This window comes from Hyperolius riggenbachi, chromosome 1 (genome assembly GCF_040937935.1).
Source record: "Hyperolius riggenbachi isolate aHypRig1 chromosome 1, aHypRig1.pri, whole genome shotgun sequence".
NCBI classification, from domain to species: Eukaryota; Metazoa; Chordata; class Amphibia; order Anura; family Hyperoliidae; genus Hyperolius; species Hyperolius riggenbachi.
The window spans coordinates 531,057,135-531,083,958 of record NC_090646.1 but is presented as its reverse complement, the minus strand read 5'-3'; the positions used below and the strand labels follow the sequence as shown (position 1 = coordinate 531,083,958).

At 43.9% G+C, this 26,824-nt stretch overlaps 1 protein-coding gene across 2 annotated transcripts in view; it reads right to left on the bottom strand.

Moving 5' to 3' along the window:
* Positions 1-26,824, bottom strand: part of KREMEN1 (kringle containing transmembrane protein 1) — a 202,421-nt gene that overhangs the window by 81,634 nt on the left and 93,963 nt on the right. For both annotated transcript variants that reach the window (XM_068271634.1, XM_068271635.1), the window contains exon 3: positions 7,883-7,974. In XM_068271634.1, coding sequence (XP_068127735.1) covers positions 7,883-7,974 — 92 coding nt within the window. The remainder of the gene's footprint in view (positions 1-7,882; positions 7,975-26,824) is intronic.

Below are 26,824 nucleotides of genomic sequence, written 5' to 3'. Positions count from 1 at the left end.
TGAGCAAGATTATAAAAAAGGGAAGAAAAACATCCTTTTTTTTAAGAGATTAATTTAGAGTTTCATAATGATGCAGCTGACTAAGAAATGAATAGGAACAGGTTCACATTAATGGACTATAACTCCATGAATTGCGGACATCCAAGCAGCACAATGGCTGTCAAAGCTTTGTTATAGAGTTGAAACTCCTCGGGCACCTGCTGCATGTTTGGTAACCGATCAGCCTTGTCTGGAATATAAAATCTGCACTGTAGCCTCATAATGAATACAAAGTAGGCAGAGTTGTAAAAACTGCTGCAGGCTACAATTTGGCAAAAGCATGCAGTTTTAGATGAAGGGGTAATCATACCTAGCCAAACATAAATATAACAACCTGCTGTGGAAAACGAGTGTTAACCGTAAAACGACAAGTGTAAATCCTTCAGTTTGGGTGGAAATGCATTCCAAATGACATCTCTTGTTCATCTCCAAGTGAGGGAGTATTTCACTATCCCTCATCCCACCCTATCACCATCACACAACAAATAAGGTTGAGAGAGGTCAGGGATTTGGCTCAGGATACTCTTGCTGAATCTGCAGTGCTGACTGAAAATAGATGCGATTTAAGTCCACCTCACACACAATGTGAACTTAAACCATTGTCTTCTACACCCTGATTAGGTGAAACACTGGGGTCTTGCATAGGGCGGACTGGAAAAGGTCACCTGCGACCCAGGGGCGCCTCTAGCCATTTTGTCACTCCAGGCAAGAAAACCTGTGGCGCCCCCCCCCCCCCCTCCCGTGGTGGCCCCCCCATGACAATCTTAAAGTACCCCTGACCCAGACCTTGGTCCTGATATTTTTACTATCGATTACGTTATTGGTGCGGTGCGACTAGCACACAGCACCATCCGCCCCCTGTAGACCCAATTCTGCTCAGTCGTAATCTTCGACTGAGCAGAACGTCGAATATGGACGGGGAGGAAGTGGCAGTTCCTCGTCCCCTCTGCCCATCCATAATGCAGCCCCTCCACCTGACGCTCTAGTTCCGCTCATGAACCACTGCAAACAGCGGGCCACAGAGCTGCGCTGTGTGCGGACTTGTGATTATTGAGGTCGGATATCCTTCCAACCTCAATCACCACAAGACCACACACAGCGCAGCTCCCCTGCGCACTGTGTACAGCAGATCATAACAGGAATTAAAGCGGCAGGTGGAAGGGGCTGAGTTGAGGACTGGCACAGGGAGGAAGAACTGCCACTTCCTCCCTGCCCATATGTGATGTCAGAACGGGGGCCGCAGGGAGTGCTGGAGGTGGGAGGATGACGCTGTTTTAGTCACTTAGCACCAGGGAGGAAAACATTAAAAATACTGGCGTCAGGGGTACATTAATGCAGCAAAGTTTCACCATAAAATAATCATAATGCTGCGAAGTTTCATCAGAAAATAATCTTAATGCAGCAATCTTTCACCAGAAAATAATCGTAACGTGCAGTATACGTTACCTGTCTGTGTCCGCCAATGGCTCCGTCTTCGCACTGCCTCACATACACATGCCCCGCGTGGTTACCAGCGTATATGTGCGTGCCTGTGTGATGTCACATACACACCCACATATACACCGGCAACCACGTAGGGCACATGTATGTGAGGCAGAGCAGAGATGGACACTGCCAGGTAACCTCTACTGCACAGGGAACCTGGGGACACAATTTACATTAGGGGATAGCGTCGGGTGGTCAGATGCTGCGTCACAAGACCAATTCCTGATCAGTTTCAGCATAAAATTGATCGGGAATCGGCCTGTAGTTTATGAGCAGCTGACAGATCTCTCTCTGATCAGATTCGTTCAGAGAGAAATCTGTCTCTTGGTTGATCTACCTATCATGGCTAGATGTATGTGCACCCAGAGCAAAGTCCTAGATAGTTGCTCTAAGGGGCATAGCAACAGGGGGTGCAGAGGTAGCGACCGCATCGGGGCCCTTGGGCCAGAGGGGCCCTGAAGGGTCCACTCGCTATCACAGTATTAGCTCTCTGTTGGTCCTGTGCTGGTAATAATCCCTTCTATAGATACTATGAATAGTGATAATCATTAACAAACTGCTCCCCATCCCCTTCTTGCACCTCTGACACTGTAGTTGCCATTGGCAGGTTTGGTGCGCCATATCAATTGTTATGTATAGAGTGCTTGGGGGGGCCCATGTAAAACTTGCACCTAGGCCCACAGCTCCTTAGCTACTTCACAGCTCTAATGTTGTGTGATGTTTAACTTCCCCACTGTTAGCATGTATGCTGTTTTTTATTGCTTCCCCTCCCCCCTCCCCAGCAGGTGACGGTCAATGATGGTTTTTATCAGGAGTGACGATCTCCTGGCAGCACACTGATTAGAGCAGGGGATGTGTGAGTCTACGGACAGGCAGCTGTGCACTGTGAGCTGCTCAGAGCTGTGTATATCAGCATCGGACAGCTCACATGCTACATGCCGATATACACAGCTCTGGGCTCACACAGTACACAGCTGCCTCGTCCTCCTCTCTCCTCTGCACTGATCAGCATTGCTGCGCTGATCCCAGTCTCCCCCCTGCAGCTCACCTGACCTCTGCCTGCTCGTCACACAGGGGGCACAGGAGAAGCATAGTGGATTGGTCAGATAGCGGCAAGCCTAGGGGACCCGAACTTCTAGCTGGTGGGGGGCGGAGTTGGATGCGGCGCCGCACGCAGCAGTAAACAAATCGTGCGGCTGCTGCTAGGGAGAGGGGCGGGACAGGGGATTACGAGGAGGTGGAGTGCGTGGGACTCTAGTGAGAGGATCCTCCTGGCAAAAAGTATATTGGCTGGGCCTGGGAGGGGGGCGTGTATACAGGCGGCAGAGTCATGATCGGACACAAGCGCAGCTGCAGCTGATTGCAAAAGCAGCGATTAGCCGCAGTTTCCCCCCGCAGCAGCGCGCCACCCCTCCCTCATGCCGCTCCAAGCAGCTGCCCTTAGTGCCAGTGGCTTTAGGCGCCCCTGACCTGCAGATTGAGAATTTAAGGTCAGTTAGGACAGCTGTAAAAAGAAGCAGAATCTGACTACCGTCTGCTATGTATAAAGGTAGGAAGAAGAGCAATGGAAGCTGGTTATTACCTAAAGTCCCACTGTAAAGACAGGGCAAAAGCACAGTGTGGCTTCACTAAAATCAACCCTTACCAGGGCTCCAGCAGATCTCCTGCATCAGAGTTGGAGGCGTCTGACAGCTGACCAGACACTGGAAGAGGTAAGTCCAGAGCCGTAACTTAAACATTTTTTGGATGGGGCCCCCTAACACCCCCTTCAACCCCTATAACCCCACCCCCACTTTCTGCACAGGTAAACTGAGAACCAATTGCTAGTGCACACGTTGATGTGTTTTCCCCAAGCAGATAAAAAACAGACAGCAGTGAAGCACTGCATACAGTTTCTTTATCAATTACATTAGCTTCAGTGATAAAATGCGCATGTTTTCACACATACAGACACGCATGGTGTGCAGAAAACGCATACAGAAAACTGACAGATGAGTGTGCTTTCAGCCTCAGGTTATTACACTCACTCTGTCCATCTCTGATGGCAGCAGAACTGGCTCTGCAGACTTCTCCAGCATCACTACAGTACACAGCACTTTAGGAGGGGGTGAAAAGGCAGGGGGCAGAGCATTGTACACAAGGGCCACTGCACACTGAATAGGGACTATCTACAAATCTTTGTCTACAAAACTCTGTATGATTCCTTATCAGTAGCTGAGCAGATGCAGTAAATAGAACAATTGTGCAGAGAGCAGAAAGTTTTTTTCTCTCTCTGTGCCCTTAGTTGTCAGTCTCTCAGGACAGGGAAAATAAACATATCCCTCCATGGGGACTCCTGCAGCTTCTGGGCCCCCTGTGGCTGCATCCCTTGCAGGGTCTATTGTTACGCCTCTGGGTAAGTCCTGGCCGTAACTCCTGCCATGCTGATCTGTGGGTCTGGATCTGCTTCAAAAGAACATGTCTAGGGGAGCACGGGAAGAGGGCCCTGGTGAAGGAAGGAATAAGTCCAAGAACCTCCTCCTCACTTAGCAGTGGGGTGGTGGGGGGAGGGTCTTAATGTAGGAAGGAGGCCCCTAAAAGTTTTTAAGGCCTTGTGAGATGTAGTTACGACCCTGGCTAAAAGTATTGGAGGCAGAGGATCAGCATTGTTTAAAAGGTAAAAAATATGGTAGCCTCCATATCCCTCTTGCTTCAGGTGCCCTTCAACACTTTGCAATCATGATGCAGGTGCTGCTTGGCTAGATAAACATTTCTATTTTTGGTAATAGATCAATCCCATTTCAATTTGCTATCTATATCAGTCAATCAATCTCCATTTTGTTCTCCCTCAGTTCTGCTCCGGATAAACACTGTTATATACCACATGATGTGTCTAATATTCTTTATGTATTCAATATACTTGTTCTTTAACTTGTTTCTTTCCTGCTGACACCCATCTAGAATGCTTAATTAACACATATAAACATCATTGCTGAATTGATTCTATTTTTGTGTTCCTGCCCACTCACTCCATTTCACACTGCTCAATTAAACCACCTATTTTTCTTTTTAAGTAAAAGTCAATGAGAACGCTGGGGTATCTCATGGGAAAACCACAGGATTTTCTAAAGCCGCATATTTTTGGTTGGGCAGATTGCTATAATGGCATTGGCCGGTGACAACGACCATGCAGCTACTCATACGTGAACATTAATCTGCTTGGCTCACTAAACACGCATCACTATGGTGTTTTGGAGACAACACCACAGGTTATCGCTTATGGGGAAAATAGCATCAGAAACACGTAAAGTACCTGACTCACAACCAAAGGCAACTTTAAATGTCAAAGTCACTGAAAATAAATCAACAGTAGTCGTTTTTTAGATATATTTTTCAAAGTGTTTCTTTTTCTTATGTACCATATTATAAATATTGTTTTTAGTATGTGTTAATGTCTTAGTCTCGTTCATATGCATTGTTTTAGCTAATGAAATGTTCAGCCATGTTCCCCATTATACACCCAGCCTTTGCTTCCTGCTTTATAGAACAGTGCAAAGATGTGGATGGTTCATTTACACATTAGGATGTCTCCAAACACCAGATAAATGTCTAACTGTCAAATCAATGAACTATATTTCTGCTGTCTCTAAAGTTAGCCACACACTAAGGCCTCATTTACAAGATTCACCATCTGCATTGCTGTCCGTTGCGATGCTGATTCCACTCACTGCAGTCAGCATTACGTTTTGCCAAAAATGCGTGCAGCAGTGCATTACCGCAATGCACTGCTACATAGCCCAATAATGAGAATGTCAGAGTGCAGTGTATGTACTTCTGATGTTCTTGGTACTTTTCACTATTATGGTGCACTATTCGTATTGCCAAAATGTGCACCGCACAGTAAGGTTGGCCATGTTCACTCTCAAGGCATGACAGCCTCAATGACTATTGCCCACAGAGAACAGGACTCTCCCTCCGCAAAAGTTTAGGGCCAAGCACCTTATGCTGGATCCACACGGTGCGTTCGCGCACTCGATTTCCCGCTCGATTCCCGTTGATTCGTTTATTTCCAACATGTCTGATTTGGATTTCGATGGGTCGTTAGGTCGATTCGCATGCAAAGTATACCGAATCGACCTAACGATCCATCGAAATCCAAATCGGACATGTTGGAAATAAACGAATCAATGGGAATCGAGCGGGAAATCGAGTGTGCGAACGCACCGTGTGGATCCAGCATTACACACATTTGTTGCTGTTGAGGGGGAGTAGGGATGCACGGTGTACGATGGATTAGCTTCCAGTGAGTCGGGGTAAGAAGGGGAACACAGTAATTGGAGATAATCCGGTACTCTAGATCTCTCAGGGACACACCAGGGCAGATGTTCACATGCTAGAGTCCATAGGCCAGCTAAGCTATTATTTACACAGTGCTTTATCCAATCCATGTCCCAGACCCTTTCTATTGCAAGTTTCATGTAGAACAGTTGTGGATATAAGAGAATCCCATGGCGAGTAGGATCCTTATGGTAAAATTTGTGAGAACTCTTTGCAGGCTGCTGTAACATGCATACATACATATACAGTATATATATATATATATATATATATATATATATATATATATATATATATATATATATATATACACATATATATATATACACAGTAAAACCTTGTATTGAGACTTGGTTTGAAAGCCCTTTGATATACAAGCAAAAATGTGAAATTCTGACTTGATATACAATCAATGCCTTGATATACAAACAAAAACCGTTTACCCGTGTCATATAATCACAACCGAGCCGACGGTTCTTCTCCCTTTGACGCTGCAGGATTGTCTTTAATCTGAGTGTAGGGACTGTACAAAGTCCCATTTCCACAAAGTCCTCAAAAGTAACTGTCATTGGATTAGTTCCTTCCTTGTTAAAGCCACATGAAAAGAAAGGTTGTAGAGAACCACCAGATGGCAATGATCAGGGCCGGCCCTAGACTTTTTGCCGCCTGAGGCAAATTTAGGAAAAAATTGCCGCTGCATACCCCGCATATTCTAAGTGGACGGCGATGCAGGAAGTAACGTCAGTGGAGCGCACGCTGGAACGCGGATAAGGTGAGTCCTCCCCGCCCGTGCCTCTTACTATTGGGCATCGGCTGCTTCCTATTTAAGCCGGAGGGGAGCGCAGATCGGGGGACCCAGGCGAGGGAGGGGGGGTCCGACCCCCCTCCCCACCGCTAGGCCCAATACCCCCGTCCTGCCCGCTACCACTCCGGCTCGGCGGCCGCCCCTCCCCCCCGCACCCATTGACGGGCGGGTGCCGCCCCTAGAAGTTTGCCGCCTGAGGCAAATGTTTCACTGCGCCTCATGAGCGGGCCGGCCCTGGCAATGATTCTGTTATAGTTATAGTGAAAGTCTTGTTTACATCTTTATTTTATACAGTACAGTCCTTTGTATTCAATATCTTTCTATAACTGTTTTTGGATTGTGGAACGAATCACTTGAATTTACATTAATTCTCATGGGGAAATTTGCTTTAGAAATATTTGTAGAAATGCACTCACTGTCCAGATTGAATGGTGACGTGCCTTGGCTGTAGGACCACCACTCCTGAAGCAAGAAGAAAATCAGCCGGCACCGTCAGATATAATGCTCTTTTAGAAATGTATTGTAGCTCTGTCATCTTTACAGCATGACGTTTCGGAGTAGCAACTCCTTTTTCAAAAGCGCCCAATTCCGGCTCTCCTTCTCCCTCCGAACACGTAATGTTTTTCTACATAGGTGATTGGTTCACCATATAAGCAACCAGTTTCCCATCAGGTCCGCATAGCAGCGGAGACTGTGATTGGTGGTGAGGCTGGGTCAAGCCTATTGGCTGAATGGAAGGGTTGGTGGGTATAAGAAGAGTTATGTTTGTATACGTATTGTCATACCTGTCATGCATTTGAAAAAGGAATTGCTACTCCGAAACGTCATGCTGTAAAGATGACAGAGCTACAAAAAATTTGTAAAAGAGCATTATATCTGACGGTGCCGGCTGATTTTCTTCTTGCTTCAGGGGAAATTTGCTTTGATATAGGAGAGTGCTTTGGATTACAAGCGTGTTTCCGGAACAAACACAGGCATACAGTATATATATATATATATATATATATATATATATATATATATATATATATATATATATGCATTACCTGTATGATGCTGACTCTTGCCATACAGTCATCATGTACAATGATAGTGATGTCATGCTTCTGCAAACACTTATGAATGTAATGGATACCGAGCCTAGCATTTTGTTCTAAACATAAAAGAAAACACCAAGCAGAATTTCCACATCTCACACAAGAAAATCAGGATTAAGAGAGATCTCTCTGGCCTTACTTCTGCAGGTTGGAATGTCGCAGTATTTCCAATACACTCCATCCTCGTGCTCAGCTATGTAACACCAGGGACTGACATCACCATCTGGGTTCCTGGCAAAACAAGAAGGCAGAATTCACAGAATAAGTGCAGTTACTAGAATGGAGTATGCATAGACTTTGCTAGACCTAGAGAAAGTATGCAAGCTTAAAGCGGAATATAACCCTGCATTTCAACTTTGCTCTAAAACATTATTTACAGCATATTATATGCAACCAGCATTTTTTTTTTTACTAGACCAGCATTGGAAGGGTTAAACACAGAGGTTTAAAGTTCCATGGAGAGATATGCAGAAGTTCAGATAGATACATTTAACTAAATAGAATGTAACAAGTGATAAATGTTACACACTCTTTGGCTGTCCTCCAGCTCCTTCTCAGTCAGAGAGAGTGAGTCACATTCCACACTTAGATACATTTATGTAAACAAAATGTATCTATGTAAGCTTCGGATGCGTCTGCAGTTCTCTCCAGTAACTTTAAAGCTCTGTGTAACCCTTCCAATGCTGGTCTAGTAAAAAAAAAAATGCTGGTTGCATATAATATACTGTAAATAATGTTTTAGAGCAAAGTTGAAATGCAGGGTTATATTCCGCTTTAACATAAGATAATTAGGTGAGCTGGCTGGTTTAAACCTGAATTACAATACAAAGTATCCATCTATAGTTTTGTTACATAGTAGAATTTCTGAAAAATGCAGAGATTTTCTAAAACGTTAACTTTTATATTCGTTCTTAAAAACGTCATAGTTTGTAGCCTAGAAAGAGAGACACATAAGCCATGCCCTACCACACCCCTAGTCACGCCCCCAGCACACCCCTAGTCACGCATACCATAACATTTCATAAGAAAAATATGTTGTTTTATAATTCAAACCTCATTGGTCCTTTCTATCCTGGTTCATTTTCCTTTATATTAACATTTGTAAATAAGAAATATTTAAATTTAAAGGATGAGCATAACGTTTAGAGTGAATTAAACCCTTTTTGGATGAAAAATACATACATTTACATAGATCTATACATAAGTCCTGAAAGAGGGACAAATGAGGAAGAAAGAGGGGCAGAGGGATTTGGTTCCTAAAGAGGGACTGTCCCTCCAATAAGATGGATAGTTGGGAGCTATGCCCAGGCTGCTGTTGCATCCTGGGATTGTAACAAGATCAGTCTCCAGGCAGAATGACCCCTCTTCCAGCTCCCCTCATATTTAGCTCTGTAGCTCTGCATTTCTCTGGCTACTAGTTGCAGAAAGGAGCTGAGATATTGATTACCATCCTGTAGACTTTTTATCTTCTCTCAGGACTCGTTCACACTAAGGGCGTTTTTGCCCTTTTTTCAAGTGCAGGCAATTTTCAAAATCGTCCTAAAAACGCTTGTGCAATGATTCCCTATGAGAGAGTTCACAGCTGAGCGGTTCGTTTGCAATCCACTCAGCAAAGCAATGCCACCATTTTTTAGGCGATTTTACCTCAATGGAAGGTGTAGGAAAAACGCAAAACGCTCACAAAATCGCTTTGTGCAGCGATTGCATGAGCGTTTTTAAGAATAAATACATTGTATTTATTATTTTCCAGTTCAAAAAGTTCACTTCCTGATTTGCGTTAGGGACTGAATTACAAAACCGCTCTGGAAAAGCGCTTTTACCAGAAATGCAGCGTGCAGTGGAGCGCCGGGAGGGGGAGAAATAAAGCTCCCAAAAACACAAAACGCTTGCATTTGTGTTTTCGATTTTTAAATGTGAATGAGGCCTGAATTCTTTTGTATTTCCCACCTAAGTATATTTCATTTTAAAAGATGTGTCATTCAGTCACCCTGTTGATACTATTTACTGTATGCATTCTGCCTTCTAATATACAGTAGTTTTTAATGTTTTACTATAGTTCTTTTCTATAACTGCTATGTAACTGGAAAGTTAAAGGCATTTAGTCTACTCTAGAAGCAAAATCACATTTTTTTTTACAACATAATTAATAATTATGGCATATGTTTCAACAGTCCAATTTTAATAAAATGATCTATGTTTCATGGAAGTATATTCACTACACAGCAACATGGAGATTATACTTGCGCACAGCAAATTCTACCTGTAGTTACAACAGGTACACAGTGTGCATAGTACTGTAAGGATGCTGATAAAAGAAGTACTGAGAGGGTAGAATAGGAAATGCTGATAAAATTGTTGTGCGCTCATGTGCACTGCAATTCTACCACTGTATAGTCTAATTGTTTCATACACCAATAAGGAGCTGTCTCACGTTTCATATAGCTATGTATGAAATTAATTTAGAATAGGACAAATTACTCATTCATTCAACTTTAGGGCTAAGCCCACAAGCTGTCTTTTCTAAGCGCTAGTAATTTGAAAAAGCTCTTGCTAATGCAATGCTAGGGGGATTTTTAGAAAACCACATCCCTCTAGTGGGATAACACCCATAGCATTACATTAGCAAGCACTTATAAATGGCTTAGTAACGTCCTGCTAGTGGGTTCCAGGCCTTACACACATATAGCTCGGGGCACATACCAGCAAATGCATGATGGGATTGAAGAAATGTTTAATGTAACACTGGCTAGCAGATACTGTACTCAGGTTTTCTATTTATCCCGGGTAGGGATGGTCATTGAGATGCAAATAATTAAAGGCTAATGCAACATTATGCAAATTTTGTATGCAAATGTATGCAGCTTGAAAACAGGTCAATTGAATCTCGTCAAGGTGGAATTTAAGGCACAAGAGAGATGTAGCCTCTGAGGCGCATGGCATAGTACCAGATCTGTTTTTGTATATGCTCCATCTTATTGCCTGAGGAAGTGGGTCACTCCCACGAAATGCGTTGTATTTTACTGGAGTATGTAAATAAACTGTTTTGCTGAAAATTGATTGTCATTTTCTTGTGTCTGCCCGGAGGAGGTAAGTCCACCACTATCTCCTCACTTTTAAACGTTTTAGATCTTTTTATCCTTCTGACGCCTCTGTATCAATACTACATTATACATATCCACCCTTGGTGGAGAGCTGTTACCCCTTTTTTCCTTGATCTACAGAGAGAAACTTTTCAATCCTGAGTGGGGACAGGTCTAATCTCCCCACCTGCCTTTATAGTGGTTGCCTATGCGGTAACCCTGACTTGTGAGTATATTGCACATACTCTTTCCACACACCTTCATTTACCAGTGCATATTACACTATATTGGGCTCTCGGTGTCTCTCTTTTTGTTCGTATTTGTGCACTGCACATCTATGCAGCTGGTCAATTCGGATGCAGCCTATATTTGAAAGCTCTGCTATTTGCTCCTGTTGTCCAAAAACTTATTTTTTTGCAGCTTCTAGTATGCAGATCAGTTAGGGAGAGATGTGTGAGAGAAATAGCTGCACGAGGTACCCCCTGCTGGTCACATAGTTTATGACTATGTGCAACCGAAGCCTCTCTCCTGTCTATGGCTGAACTGCACAGCTCCTGCTTTATTTGGTATTGCAGACATAGGTGGCTGACTGGCAGTCTGCAGGCCGATATAAATGGCTGTCTGGGAGTAAGCCCCTTATGTTTTTGACAGAAACACTTGATCTGCATGCTTGTTCAGGCATCCTCAAGATGATTGCTTTGGGCGGCAAGTCTAGAACTGGTCCTACTTGAGACAGACATCTGATCTGTTGGTTTGTTCAGGTTCTATGGCTAAAAGTATTACAGAAAGAGTCTATACAGGACAGCCAGCCAATGTGCATTGTTTAAAAGGAAATAAATATGTCAAACTCTATATGTCTCTCACCTTAAAGGGAAACTGAAGCGAGTAACATTATTTAATATAAACACATGACGTAGCTGCAAATGAATATTACATACTAGCCTCACCGTCAGTTCCTCCCAGAAGCTCACCATTTTCTTCTTACAGTGATCCCTTCTAGTTCTGACAATATTTTATCAGAACTGAAATATACCAGATGCTGTCAGTTATATATCAGCAGCTGTCAGTTACAACTTAATGTGCGAGGTAATGTCCTTGACCAGGAAGCGTTATGGGGTAATGGCCATTTTTAAAATGGAGGACAGAGAATTCCATTGATCACAAATGGGACATATGGGACGCAGGAGAGGAAAAATAGATTCAGGAGTAGACTACACGGGAGGTAAGTATGACTTGTGTATGGTTATTTTTACTTTTCTATTTTTAGCTCACGTTCTCTTTAAGGGGAGTGAATGCAGAGATGCAGAGGAGGGACAAGGAGGGTAATAGGATGTGTCATGTGGATCCAGGATGAACATACCCCTGTGCTTACCGTTTGTAGCTTTGCCTTGGTCAGCTATGCTTTAATACAATGACCTGTGTTTTCATTTATGCATGTCGTACTCTGAGCTTAATGTAGTACAAAAAGTTTGAATGAAATGTTCCTCAACGAACGCTGGAACTAAAACTAAAAGTCAAAAGCAGTAGTTGTAACCACTTGACAATCCACTTCAGTACATAATGAACAGTAAAATTAATTTTAAAATATGTCTAACAAATCCATAGAAAATGCATAGTGCTGTGCTGAGTTATTCCGAACACATGGGGAGAGTATTTTGAATTGTATCACTGCAATAACATTACTTACACATCTTCTGTATGAAGCTTATGTATGGCAGAACAGTAAAGTAAATGTAGCACTTATTGTAGTGAGCAGCAGGCAGAGAATGGGAGCAGCGGGCCCTTTGCCTTATGAGGCGTCTGACCACTGTGCCAGAGCTTTTAAGACTTCTGTTAAGCCACATAATAAATTAATAAATTTAATACATTTTAATTCCGTATTAATCTTCTTAACCAGCACTGAACAGCTATTTAACCTAAAAATTACAATATAAAAATAGTAACCATTACGTTTTATGTCTGCTTGAATTAAATTCGTCTGGTTTCCAATCTTTCTTCTTTTACTGCTTTGATTTTTTTTTTTCAAATACAGCATTTTAGCAAGCTAGGCAATAAGCCTTGCTGATCTTCAAACCATTCAAAAATAATGATTACAGAAAGGAATCTCAGAAGGTATTTGCGATAGTTCAGCTTTAAGTGAGCAGCTATGGTTTCCCATGATGCACCACTTCTGTCCAAAAGCAAATCTGACCCAAACTTCCAAAACAAAGATGCTATCTCCACTATTTTTTGCAAACTTAAAGGATACCACAACTGAAATGTGACATAATGAGATAGACATGTGTATGTACCGTGCCTAGTACACAGATAACTATGCTGTGTTCCTTTTTTTTCTTTCTCTGCCTGAAAGAGTTAAATATCAGGTATGTAAGTGGCTGACTCAGTCCTGACTCAGACAGGAAGTGACTACAGTGTGACCCTCACTAATAAGAAATTCCCCTTTTTTACCTCTTTCTTGCTCTCAGAAGCCATTTTCTGCTAGGAAAGTGTTTTATAGTTGGAATTTCTTATCAGTGAGGGTCACACTGTAGTCACTTCCTGTCTGAGTCAGGACTGAGTCAGCCACTTACATACCTGATATTTAACTCTTTCAGGCAGAGAAAGAAAAAAAGGAACACAGCATAGTTATCTGTGTGCTAGGCACTGTACATACACATGTCTATCTCATTATGTCACATTTCAGTTGTGGTATCCTTTAAACACAGTGTTATCTTACTTTGCGGTATTCATAAAAAAACAAAACAAAAAAAAAAAACACATGCAAAAGCACATACATGAGCACACATAGTATAAACATTACCAATGCGATATGCAAATTACTTAATGCACTAATAGTGTAATGCACACAGAGTGTATGCTACATGTAGAACACTGTTATGCTTTATGCTAAAGACCTATTGTAGCCTTTTAGGGACTTTTGTTGAGATCAACATTTTCCAACACATTATGCACTTTTCCTCAAAGATTTACAGTAGTTTCTGCTGCAAAATATCGTTATTTAAGGTGGTTTGAAAAATGACGTACATTCGTTCTTGCCACTCGTTCTTTTTTGGCACATGATACTGCCAGCAATATCTGTATCATGTTCCCTCCCATATTCCCCGCTGTTCACGCCTAAAGCCTTGTACACACATATGTGGAACATTGCCCTTCGAAGATTGGTACCCGGTTCCCAGGCAACATTGGGGGGCTGACACTTACAGACCCATTGCTAGCCTGCTCTGCCTGTTTTGTTGCTATGTGGGGCCCTCCGCCTCCGACTAGATACAGCAGCAGTCTTTATGAGCTGCCTCGGCTAAGTTTCATCTAGCATGTGTATGAAGTTTAACTCCAACCTCCAGTCTCCACTACTAACACTAACCTCTCCCATCTCCACTGCTAACATCAGCCTTAACCTCTCCTCTTGTAATACTAGCCTACCCCTTGCCGTTGCTGCTATATGATTTTGGCTACAAAGTAGCCAATCTTAATATCAATCGGAGTGCTGTCTCTGCCGCTTCCCCTGCTTTTATGACATAGTCAAGCAGGCGTGACAAATTTATGATTGGCGATACCATAGCCAAGTCCTCGGCTATCTCTAAGGTGAGTGCCCTGATTGGCTATGTTGTACACCACATTTCAGGTGACCGGTACCGCAAAGCTGCAATGATAATGAGACATAATAGGTCCATGTGCGCCAAAAACCACTGCTTCAGTGTAAAATGACTCGCCCCTTTCTGATTTTCTTCTGTTTTATTAATTTTATTACAATGTAAAAAACAGCCTGGCCTGAGTAAACACAACATTTGATTTGTTGGAAGAAAAAGGGTATTAGAAAGCTTTGCTTCTTTAGGACCCTTGTGACCTGCTATTATTAAGGGAAGCATGCATTCAGTTCTTTACCAGAAAGTACCGAAGAAGAATGTCAAATCATCAGTTTATGATTAAAGTTCGGGTCCTTCAGGAAATGATTTGAAGCATGAGTGCTAGCCAACCTCTGAATGGCTAATCAATGGCTGATCAAGTATGAAGCTATTGTGAATTTTTTATGATTGAAACTTGCTAGATTCATGGCAATTCTAGCACATTATTATCACACAATGGTTGTTGATTTTTCTAATGCCTTTGTTGCAGATCAGTGCCAGGACCTGACAGTCATTGCTGCTCCTTCTATAGCTCTTTCTGTTGCTTATTTTGTTCACCCTGACCTAGGTCGGCAGACTCCTCACCTGTCCCACACCCCTGGTGTCCAATGCACCATTCATGCTGGTTCCAACAAGATCACTACTGCTCTGTTGGGTTTCCTGTTTCTTTCCCCAAACGCATTGCCACAGAAGTCTTAAGGTGTCTCAGCAATACAGATGTTTGTTACAGTCCCAAACTTGGTTATTTTCTCTGTATCCCAGTCCACTGTTGATGTACCCAGCTAGTTTATTGAGCATGTCTTGTTTGTTGCCAACCCAGACCCATTAGCTGATTCTTGACTTTGCCTGTCTTTTGCCTTTCTCAACCAATACCTTGTCCTTAAAGAGACTCTGTACCAAAAATGTCATCCTTTTTTCTACTATCCTACAAGTTCCTAAAGCTATTCTAATGTGCTTTGGCTTACTGCAGCACTTTCTACTATCAACATCTCTGTAATAAATCAACTTATCTCTCTCCTGTCGGATTTGTCACCCTGTGTCTGGAAGGCTGCCAACTCTTCAGTTGTGTTGATCTGTTATACACGCCCCCCTCCAGGCCCCCTCTACGCACACTCCCGTGTGTGTTATTTATATTAGGCAGCCTCTCTGCTCTCTTGTCAGTGAGAGAAGAGAGCTGCCTGCCTTTTACAAGCTGGATAAATCGTACTCTGAGCTGGCTGGGCTGTCACTGAGGAATTACAGACTGTCTGCAGGAAGAAAGAATCAGCCTGTCACTCTTCAGTGGATGATAGCTGCAAGGGGAGGAAGGTAAACACACAGATGATCTCTTGAGATTCAAAAGGAAGGCTGTATACAGCCTGCTTGTGTATGGATGTATTTTCTATGTGTGGACATACTGTACATCAACCTACTTCCGGTTTTGGTGGCCATTTTGTTTGTTTATAAACAAACTTTTTAAAACTGTTTTTGACTACTTTTAATGCGGCAGGGAGCGGCGAAATTGTGACAGAGGGGAATAGGAGATGTCCCCTAACGCACTGGTATGTTTACTTTTGTGAGATTTTAACAATACAGATTCTCTTTAAGTATGCTTTAGCCTCACAACTATAAATTAGTTCTGTCTGCTGTCAGTTCTCAGCAGCTGGGTGTGTCAAAGGGCCGTAACCTGAGGGACTTGCTTGTAAAGCTTCATCATGTTTTGGACCCTTAGATTCTGCCCCTAAGTCCTTTTCAGGGCTCACGCCTACATCATTCAAGCTGATGATACAGAGCTTCCAAATTCTTGACTCACCCAAAACATCCTCTTTATTGTCCTTCACTGAGAAGCACTTATTCATCCCTTTTTATATTTTGTTCTGTTATTCATTTTCCACTTTTTAATTCATTTCTTAGCAGGAATCAGTTCCTGTTTTTACACTGTATATAATTTGTAAGCTTTATTATTGTGATTTTTCCTTCCATCATCTAGCAGCTTTAAATAAGGCTGCAGTGTGATGCTGGAATGTGTTGTGTATGGGGTAGGTCACTTTTCAGACTGTATGTGATGTTTGGGTGTAAACGGTGTTAGATGATAAATACATTGTCAAGGTATCTACATTAACAAAAGGTGTGAAATATTAACTAACTACCCCTCATGCTTAGCGTGTTTGAGCGACACAATAGCAAAGCTTTGAAGAATCAGCAGAATCCTCACACTCGCATGCACAGAATTCCCGGGGTGTGGTGAGGAAACAGCCAGCAGATGAAACACAAACACACAGATGAAAGAGATGACAAAGTATAACGTATTATTGGCATGATAGGTATGTAGCCTTTCATGTATTGATACAGTAAACAAAAGAAAGCATTGCTTTAGTATGGCAGATGTAATGTGGTTAGATTAGTTCCCTATGAAGAGATACTAAGTATGTACACAATAAAAACTATTAATTTTAACTATTTCCCTCTCTTTCCACTCCTATGTCAGACAATGTCTGTCATTGGCCTTTTCCAGCATAGGTCCCATGTTGGACATAATCTGACATGGAAAAAATGGAGGGCACTGTTGTTGGATAAAATCCACAGCGTCAGCCCTTTTAGATCAAAGTCAATAGTGATGGAAGAGCCCAGCACTAAATAAAACTAAAGATCCTGCATGCTCACAAGTGCACAATAGTCAGAATACCTGCTGTCGTGATATCCATATGGTAAGTGATGTGAACAGTTTACTCACGGCCAGGGCCGGATTTAGGCCAAGGCCATCTAGGCCATGGCCTAGGTCCCCACAGGAGCAAGGGCACCAAAGCAGCAGGCTAAACTGGTGCAGCATTTGCAAGCTTGTACAATTTGTTGTTGATTTACAGGCCCTGTATTGTGGTAACGATCCCTGACACTCAGATACTGTGGTGTTATTTTCAGCCAATAGTGATTGTAAGTTATTTAAGGCTAAAGAATCCCCAAATGACCAATTTGGTTGAAAACCAAGGTGGACGGGCATTTTCTCCCTTTCCACAGTAGAATGTCCACCAAACATCCTATGGATATTCATGTTTCTGACGTTGTATAAGTCAATCTCAAAGCGGGTATAGTCAAAAGTTCCAAAAACTACAATTTGTTGTTGAGGGCTCTGTGTGTGGGTGTGGCTGCACTATCTTCTGAGAAGTAAGTTTCCCAGTATTATTATCATTATACCAGTTGCCTGGTAGTCATGGTGATCTATTTGGCTGCAGTAGAGTCTGACTAGCACCAGAAACAAGCATGCAGCTAATTTTGTCAGATCTGACAATAATGTTAGAATCAAACACCTGATCTGGATATCCGTGTTCGGAGTCTATGGCTAAAAGTATAAGAGGCAGAGGGTCAGCAGGATAGCCAGGCAACTGGTATTGCTTAAAAGTAAATAAATATGGCAGCCTCCATATCCCTGTTGTTAGAGTTGTCCTTTAAGAAAACAATCCAGTACCTTTTCTTAAAGCATACCTAAACTAGTGTTCCATTCATTTAATCTCTCCTGTGCCATGTATAAAACTACCTAAGTAACATTGCCTTATCGTTGCACATTGCCTGGGCAGAACTGCAGAATCATTTGTCTCTGTGTCACGGAGCTGCCATTTTGCTTTCTGCAAATTTTGAAATGGACATTCCCTCCATGTGCCTCTAAACTGCACACTAGATTGTCATTGGCCGAATGACAGCCGGAGCAATTGTTTGTGGAAAAATCTATCAGAATGAAATGTGAGCACAGGTGTCCCCCTCAAACAAGAAAGGTCTTTCCAGGTGACAGCCAGTGAAGTCGTGTATGTAGCAACTGCCAAGTCACATTCCTTGTAAGTGCAAACTTATTTGACCAAATAAAAAATGATTCTGATGATGATGATTCTGAAGTGTCTAGCAGAAAACATTGTTTACACAGGAGGGAGAGATGTTGAAACGAGCCTCCTTCTACTGCAGACTGAGACTATAGCCTTGCAGACACGGAGGCACATCTGCCGCCCAGCAGGGATCAGTACTCAATCCCTTGCACGACAGTGCAGTGCCGACGCTGTATAGTTGTGTCACTAGCTTCCAAGGAGAACGAGCGGAAAGCCAAAGAGTGGCTTCCCGCAGGCGGGGGAATGGGGAAAACAATGTGGAGGGTTTACACTACTATGATGATTTAATGCGTGTGTCATCCACAGTCAGCTGATGGCAGCTGACTGTATGGGCTATAGGAATTGCATGTGGTATGTGATATTATGCTGAAGGAACAAGTTGTTTTTCCACACGCGGGAACTGCTTTTAAAGAGAATAGAGATGGCCCGAACAGTTCCCGGCGAACTTCCGGGGTTCGCGATCGCGGAGAACCACAAACTTTTCTGGAAGTTTCTGGTTTGCCCCCATAGTGCATCATGAGGGTCAATTTTGACCCTCTACATCACAGTCAGCAGGCATATTGTAGCCAATCAGGCTACACTCCCTCCTGGAGCCCCTCCCCCCCTTATAAAAGGCAGGCAGCGTCAGGTTTTGGACTCACTCATGTGCCTGCATTAAAAGCTGCTGCAGACTCTCATAGGGAAAGCTGTTAGGCTCTTGTATGCTTGTTAGCTTGCTCCTTGCTGATTATTATTGCTAAAAAAGCACCCCTCAACAGCTCTTTTGAGAGCTAATCTTGTTCTTGTGAACTATTTTTTTTATGTGTGTGTCTCACTGACACTTGTGTTGCATAGACAGCCTTGGTAATTCCTACTGTGTGTGCCACTGCCAGGCCCAGCACATTCAGTGACTACCTGTGTGTGTGACAGGTGCACATTGTAATACCCATCACTGCATATACCTACCTGTTGTTCACTTCAGTCAGTGCACCCACCTATCTACGTGAGCGCACGCAATGTCCCTGTGCCTGTCCGGTACCTGTCTGTGTGTGACAGGTGCACATTGTAATACCCATCACTGCATATACCTACCTGTTGTTCACTTCAGTCAGTACACCCACCTACCTACGTGAGCGCACGCAATGTCACTGTGCCTGTCCGGTACCTGTCTGTGTGTGACAGGTTTACATTGTAATACCCATCACTGCATATACCTACCTGTTGTGTTCAGTTCACCCACCTACCTACGTGAGTGCACGCAGTGTGATATACCACTCTGTGCATACCTGTTAACTGCACCTGTGTGACTGCACATTGTATTAGTCAAGTCAGTGCATACCTTTCACTTCATCCCCCCCCAATATGGACAAAACAAAAGGCAGAGGCAGGCCACCTGGCAGGTCTGTTCGAGGTCGCGCTGTCGTGATTTCGTGCGGCCCTCGACCAAAGTACAGTGTTCAGAAAAAGACACGTGCCATCAACCCCCAATATTGTCAGGATGTAGTTGACTACTTAACATAGAACACCTCATCTTTCTCAGCTTCCGCACGGAAGCGTGACATATATTCCTCCTCCTGCTCTGATTCTGGCACCCCACTTAATACTCAGTCGGCCGCCACCACCAAAGTGCCATCACCCCAGGGCTCAGCGGTGTGGAAATTTTTTGTGTGTCATCTGTACTTGCTGCCACCGAAAATTGAGCCGTGGAAAGACCAAGACCCACATAGGGACAACTACCTTACGAAAGCACATGATTACAAAGCACAAACTGCAATGGGATGACCACCTGAGGAAAAGCAGCACACAAAAGCAAAGCCACACACCGCAGTGGAAGATACCAGGTCGCAAAAAATGCTATACCTAAACTGTACTGTGATGTTGAAAGGCAAGTGGTGACATCTCTGGCACACAGCGTTGGGTCAAGGGTCCATCTGACCACGGATGCCTGGTCTGCAAAGCACGCTCAGGCCTGCCCGAAGACTAAGTCAGTCCCCACACACAGCATCTCTGCCTCCACGCCGTGTGACTGCCTGCCCCAAGACTAAATCGCTCCCCACACAGCATCCTTGCCCACAGGCCGCTTGACTGCCTTCTCCGCCACCACCAACAGGGTCCAGGACTTAAGGTGAATTCCTGAATTCCTGCTAGCAGCGGCCGCTATAATAATTTTTCTGGTGCGTGTACATGCCTGCCTAATTTTTCTGGCTGCACTGCAGCTGCAACAACAAAACAAAAGGCATGTACATGTGCCAATTCCTCTTCGTAATCATTACCTTGCCGCTGTGAAGGGACTTGCGTATCACAATGAAGCAATGCCCTCCGGCTAGATGAGTGTTTCGGGGGGAGGGGCAAACCGCAAGATAATAAGGTCATTGCTTCATTGTGGACAGACCAAATTTGATCAACTGGACAGTCACTGTTCTGTCATTCAGCTAGCTCAGCACGGCGACCATATGGGCTGAAAAAGCCGCCATCACCTGCACTCTTATCATGGTGTGCACCAGTCCAACATCGCATTCACTACACAAACAGCTGTTTGCAGTCACTGCATACCTTTGACTGCATATTTGACTGCATATTGTATTATACTTGGCAGTCAGTGCATACCTTTCACTTGAATGGATGGCAGACTTGTCCTCCATAACAGATTCTCGTTAAAGGATTTAAACTTGATTCATCTTATATACAGCAGGGCCTCCTGTATTGTTATTTTTGGTCACTACCTGGGGACGTGCATTCCATGCCTGCTGCCTTCCTTGGATGTGTGGTAGCCGTTCCTGCTCCTTTGCCCACAGCGCGCCTGCTGCCTTCCTTGGATGTGTGGTGGTAGCCGTTTCTTAGGCTCCCACTCCGGACCGGAATTGAACCAGGATTCCCCGGCCATTACCCGTGGTCACCATGCTACTGAGAAAGTACCATTGAAAGTTTCACACAGTTGAATGAATGGCAGACTTGCCCTCCATAAAAGAGTCTCGTTAAAGGCAAGTGGTGTCATTTCTGGCACACAGTGCTGGGTCAAGGGTCTGACCACAGATGCCTGGTCTGCAAAGCATGGTCAAGGCAGGTACATTACTTATACAGCAAATGGGTCCTTACTTGGATGTGTGGTGGTGGTAGCCGGTTCTCAGGCTCCCACTCCGGACCGGAATCGGACACTGATTCCCCGGCCATTGCACGTGGTCACTCAGAATGGCAGACTTACCCTCCATAACAAATTCTCGTTGCAGGTACTGAACAGCCAGCAGAAAATGTAATTTAAAAAAAATAGATGTAAGCTTTAACAATGGTAGAGAAAGAAGTAAGGCAGTCAGACATTACCTGACATCACTAAGGAAGAGCAATCTCGCCATGGTGTGCGCCAGTCCAGCACGGCCGTTACTACGCAAACAGCTGTTTGCGGTGCGTTACACAGTGAGTTTGGTGTGTCAGTGTGAAGCAGTACTCTAATTACACTCCCTGATTGATGTATACACATGCAAGATGTTTTAAAGCACTTTAGGCCTGCAATTTAGCATTCAATGTGATTTCTGCCCTTAAAACGCTGCTTTGCTTCAAATCCAGATTTTTCTCCCGGACTTTTGGCATGTATTCCACTCCACCATGCCCCCCTCCAGGTGTTAGACCCCTTGAAACATCTTTTACATCACTTTTGTGGCCAGCATAAGTGTTTCTAGTTTTCAAAGTTTGCCTCCCCATTGATGTCTATTGAGGTTCGCGAGAGTTCGTGCAAACCGAACTTTTACGGAAGTTTGCGAACCCGGTTTGCGAATTTAAAATCGGAGGTTTCGGCCATCTCTAATAGAGAATCTGAAGCCACAAAAAACAACAACAACGAAAAGCATTTTACATAAAACAGTAGAGGGAAGCCTCTGGATGCTCATGAAGCCCTCTGCTTCTGACTGGGATCCTCATGAAGTCCTCTGCTTCTGGCCTGAATCCTCATGAAGTCCTCTGCTTCTGGCCTGGATCCTGATGAAGTCCTCCGCTTCTGGCCTGGATCCTCATGGAGTCCTCCGCTTCTGGCTGGGATCCTCATGAAGACCTCCGCTTCTGGCCAGGATCCTCATGAAGTCCTTCACTTCCAGCCCAAGATCCTCATGACGCCCTCTGCTCCTGGCCTGGATCTTCATGAAGTCCTCCACTTCTGGCTAGGATCCTCATGAAGCCCTCTGCTCCTGGCTGGGATCCTCATGAGGCACTCCACCTCTGGCTGTGATCCTCATGAAGCCCTCCACTCCTGGCCGGAATCCTCATGAAGTCCTTTGCTCCTGGCCAGGATCCTCAGAAAGCCCTCTGCTCCTGGTTGGCCTCATGAAGCCCTCCGCTCCTGGCCGGCATCCTCATGAAGCCCTTCACTCCTGGCTAGAATCCTCATAAAGCCCTCCACTTTTCGCTGGGATCCTCATGAAGTTCTCAGCTCCTGGTCGGGATCCTCAGGAAGCCCTCCGCTTCTGGCCGGGATCCTCATGAAGCCCTCCGGTTTTGGCCTAGGATCCTCATGAAGCCCTCCGCTTCTCACCGGGATCCTCAAGAAGCCTGCTGCTTCCGGCCATGACCATAGACTTCAATGCATTTGGCCAAGGTGAGTTTTTTCTTGCCCGCATATTATCAAAAAAATTCTTATCCATGCCCATATGTTTTCAGGAATATTATTCATGCCCATATGTTTTCAGGAATACTCTCATCTGTGCGAAATAGTGTGAATTTACCCAGCACATATTCAGTGAGGAGACCTTGGCCAAGACTCCCTGACACGGCTACCCCCTACTGAGTGCACCCTAGTGGCTACAGTTCTGTTACGTTGAGTCTGCCAGGAAAAAAGCGTGATATAAATGTTCTGTGTCTTGACTAAAGGTGCCCACTTACGATGCAATCTTGATTGTATAAACGTCACTTCTGAGTAATAAAAGGGACAATCTAAAGTATTTGTTCAGAGTACATTCACTCAGTTTATTCTTCTACTGCATAGATTTGGTAAGATTGTACAATCAAGATTGTATCATCAATGAACACCTTAAAGGGAACCTGAACTGAGTAAAGTTATTTAAAATAAGCACATGATGTAGCTGCAAATGAATATCACATACTCACCTCGCCATTAATTCCTCTCAGAAGCTCACCATTTTCTTCTAACAATGATCCCTTCCAGTTCTGACAAGATTTTGTGAAATATATCAATTGCTGTCAGTTATATATCAGTTGAGGTCAGTTATAGCTGAAAGGACAACTGATGTGCTAGGTAATGTTAATGTTTTCCTATAACTTAAAGAGAAACCGTAACCAAGACTTGAACATTCATTGATACCCCCTTTCCCATGAGAAATATTTTCCTTTTCACAAACGGATCATCAGGGGGCTCTGTATGGCTGATATTGTGGTGAAACCCCTCCCACAGTGTGATGTCAGGACCATGGCTCTGACATTACACTGTGGAAGCCTTGCTGCATTGTGGCAAAAAAACAGCTGTTTTCAGCTGTTTCCAACTGCCCCCCAAAAAAAGCAAGCAGCATCTCCTTCCACTGACATCACCTGCCAGCAGTAAAAATGTCACCATGTGATAAATGTCAGAATGTAAATCAGGGAGAGGAAAGATTTTACAATGGGCAAACACTGACTAAATCATTAATACATAATTATTGTAAAAATGAAGCACTTTTTTATTACATTATTTTTACTGTTTAACAGTGTGCTGACCAGGAAGATGCTATGGGGTAATGGCCATTTTCAAAATGGAGAATGGAGAATTCCCTTGATCGCAGTGGACAATCAGGATGCTGGAGAGGAGTAAGAGATTGATGAGTAGACTACACTGGAGGCAAATATGACCTGTGTATGTTTATTTTGACTTTTACTTTTCAGTTCAGGTTTGCTTTAAGGCTTCTTGCACACCAAGACGTTGCGTTAGGTGCCACGTTAAGGTCGCATAACGTGCACCTAACACAACGTATGGTGCTGCAAGAGCCGACGGTAGAGTGAGCCGCGTTAGGCGGCTCGATTCCTATAATGTCTCCCAGAGTGGCGCTGATTGGCCAGCGGGACCACGTGATGCGGAGCGAGACACTCCGCATCACGTGGTCCCGCCGGCCAATCAGCGCCCGCCAGTGCAGTGAATATTAAGTAGCCATGTGCGCGGCTACTGTAGCTGGCTCTCCCCGCCTCCTCTCCGCCCCCCCACTGCGCATGTGCAAACAGTCTAACGCGGCTATAGCCGCTTCAACGCCGTAGCATGCTGCACTTTGCGGAGAACGTGCAGCGTTACATGTAACGCAACGTGGGCTGTGTGAACAGCCCACTTGTGTTACATTGCTGTACGTTGGGGGAGCGTTACAGGCGCACTAAAGTGCGCCTGTAACGTCTTGGTGTGTAAGCAGCCTAAGTGTACAGACCAGTGGCGTAGCTAAGGAGCTGTGGGCCCCGATGCAAGTTTTACAATGGGGCCCCCCAAGCACTCTATACAGAACAATTAGTACGGCGCACCAAAACCTGTCAATGGCAACTACAGTGTCACAGGTGCTAGAATGGGATTGGGAACAGTTTGTTAATGATTACCACTATTCAAAGTATCTTTAGAAGTGATTTTTTATGAGCACAAGACCAATAGAGAGCTAATACTGTAGTTGAGAGAGGGCCCTTCAGGGCCCTTCAGGCCCAAGGGCCCCGATGCGGTCGCTACCTCTGCACCCCCTATTGCTACGCCCCTGGTACAGACCTCTTTTTGGCTGGCCTCCCTATTCATTTGTACACTATTTTGCCAGTTGGATAGAGCAGTGATGGGAAAACTTGGCTGTCCAGCTGTTAAGGAACAAGTCACACAATGCATTGCAGGAGTCTGACAGCCACAGTCATGATTCATAAAGGCAAATGCATTGTGGGACTTTTAGTTCTTTAACAGCCAGAGAGCCATGTTTGCCTATCACTGGCATTTAGTAAGCACAGATAATCCTCATGCCAGTGACAGCAACATAGGAAAAAAATAAATGTACAGTGCATTTTATCCTGGAACTATTTTGCTTCTTATATGCATGTATTTTATATTTTAAAATTTTTCATGACAGTGGTCCTTTAATTCAGAATAATCTCTCATCTTGGTTTTATCTCTGTAATGATATGGGAAATTCAGTACAGCCACTTGCATTACGATTACGGTAATGTGCTGCCATAATTCATTTGTATGACAGTCTATGCATGGCATGAATTTCTGTCCTAATCTCAGACAGTTAGTTATGTGGATGAAACTGGCTAATAATTCTCAAGGTCAAGCAATGCTAAAAAAACCCCCAAAACTAATGAACATTTTTTGCAGGCATAAGAAAACCATTGACTGATTGATTTTAGCCAAATCTCCTGTCTGTAGGCTTTCTGCACCCATCACTGGACTAGTCTTGTTGGAGGAAATGTGAACATGTGTGCTGTTTGTCCGACGTAGTATGGATACAGAGGCGTCAAAAGTATCTAAAAAGTTAAAAATTTGAAGAGGCAATGGTGGACTCACCTCCTCCAAGCAGACATAAGATATGCCAATAGTTTTAAATAAAGTAGATTTATTTACATACTCCAGAAAGCAAATGCAAATAAATCTACTTAATTTAAAACGTTTGTCATATCTTGTGTCTGCTTGGAGGTGAGTCTACCATTGCCTCTTCAAATGTTAAACTTTTTAGATACTTCTATTCTTTTGGCGCCTCTGTATCCATACTACGTTGTACAAGTCCACCCTTGGTGGAGGGGTGTACGCCCTTTTGCATCCTTATCTACGGAGAGCAACTTCTTAATCCTGAGTGGGGTCAGGTCTTATCTCCTCACCTGCATTTACAGTGGTTGCCTATGTGGTAACTCTGACTTGTGAGTATAACTTAATTTATACAAGCATCTTAACCTCTATTACCAGTACATACTACACTATATTGGGCTCTCAGTGTCCCCTCTTTTGTATGTGTGCTGTCCAATCACTCAATAGTTTCCTCTCTGACACAATACTGGTAGAACTGTCAAACACAAGGCCCACAGGCCGAATGAGGCTCTCCTTGCCATTTTATGTGACCCTGGAGTGCTTCAAATGTGCATGATTGTAAGCAGTAAACAAACGACGGCACACTGCCTTCCCACCCAAAGAAGCACACTGGTTCAATAAATCTTAAATCTTAATAAACAATTTGGCCCGCAACTTAGATTATGTTTTAGATTTTGGCCCCTTACATGATTGAGTTTGACACCCCTGGTCTAGAGACCCCTTCCCTCTACAGAGATGAACAGTGTCGGACTGGGAGGTGGAAAAGTTGAGGAAATCCACCTGCTGGCCAAGTAGCAGTAACCCTGAGTTTATCACTCCCAATAGAAACCTGTAGCAAGTCTTCACTGTGAGCAGCATCACCTGATTACTGCTGCTTGGCATCTCCCAGTCTGACACTTAAGATGAAGCAGAGACACTCATGTGATATGCATGCAAGTTAGTGAAGCAGATGACTAAGGGCAGTCAGGCTGAGGCTGAGCCTACATGCTGGCCGATCTTGAATTTTTGCATGTAGACTGCTACAGATTTTCATGGGTG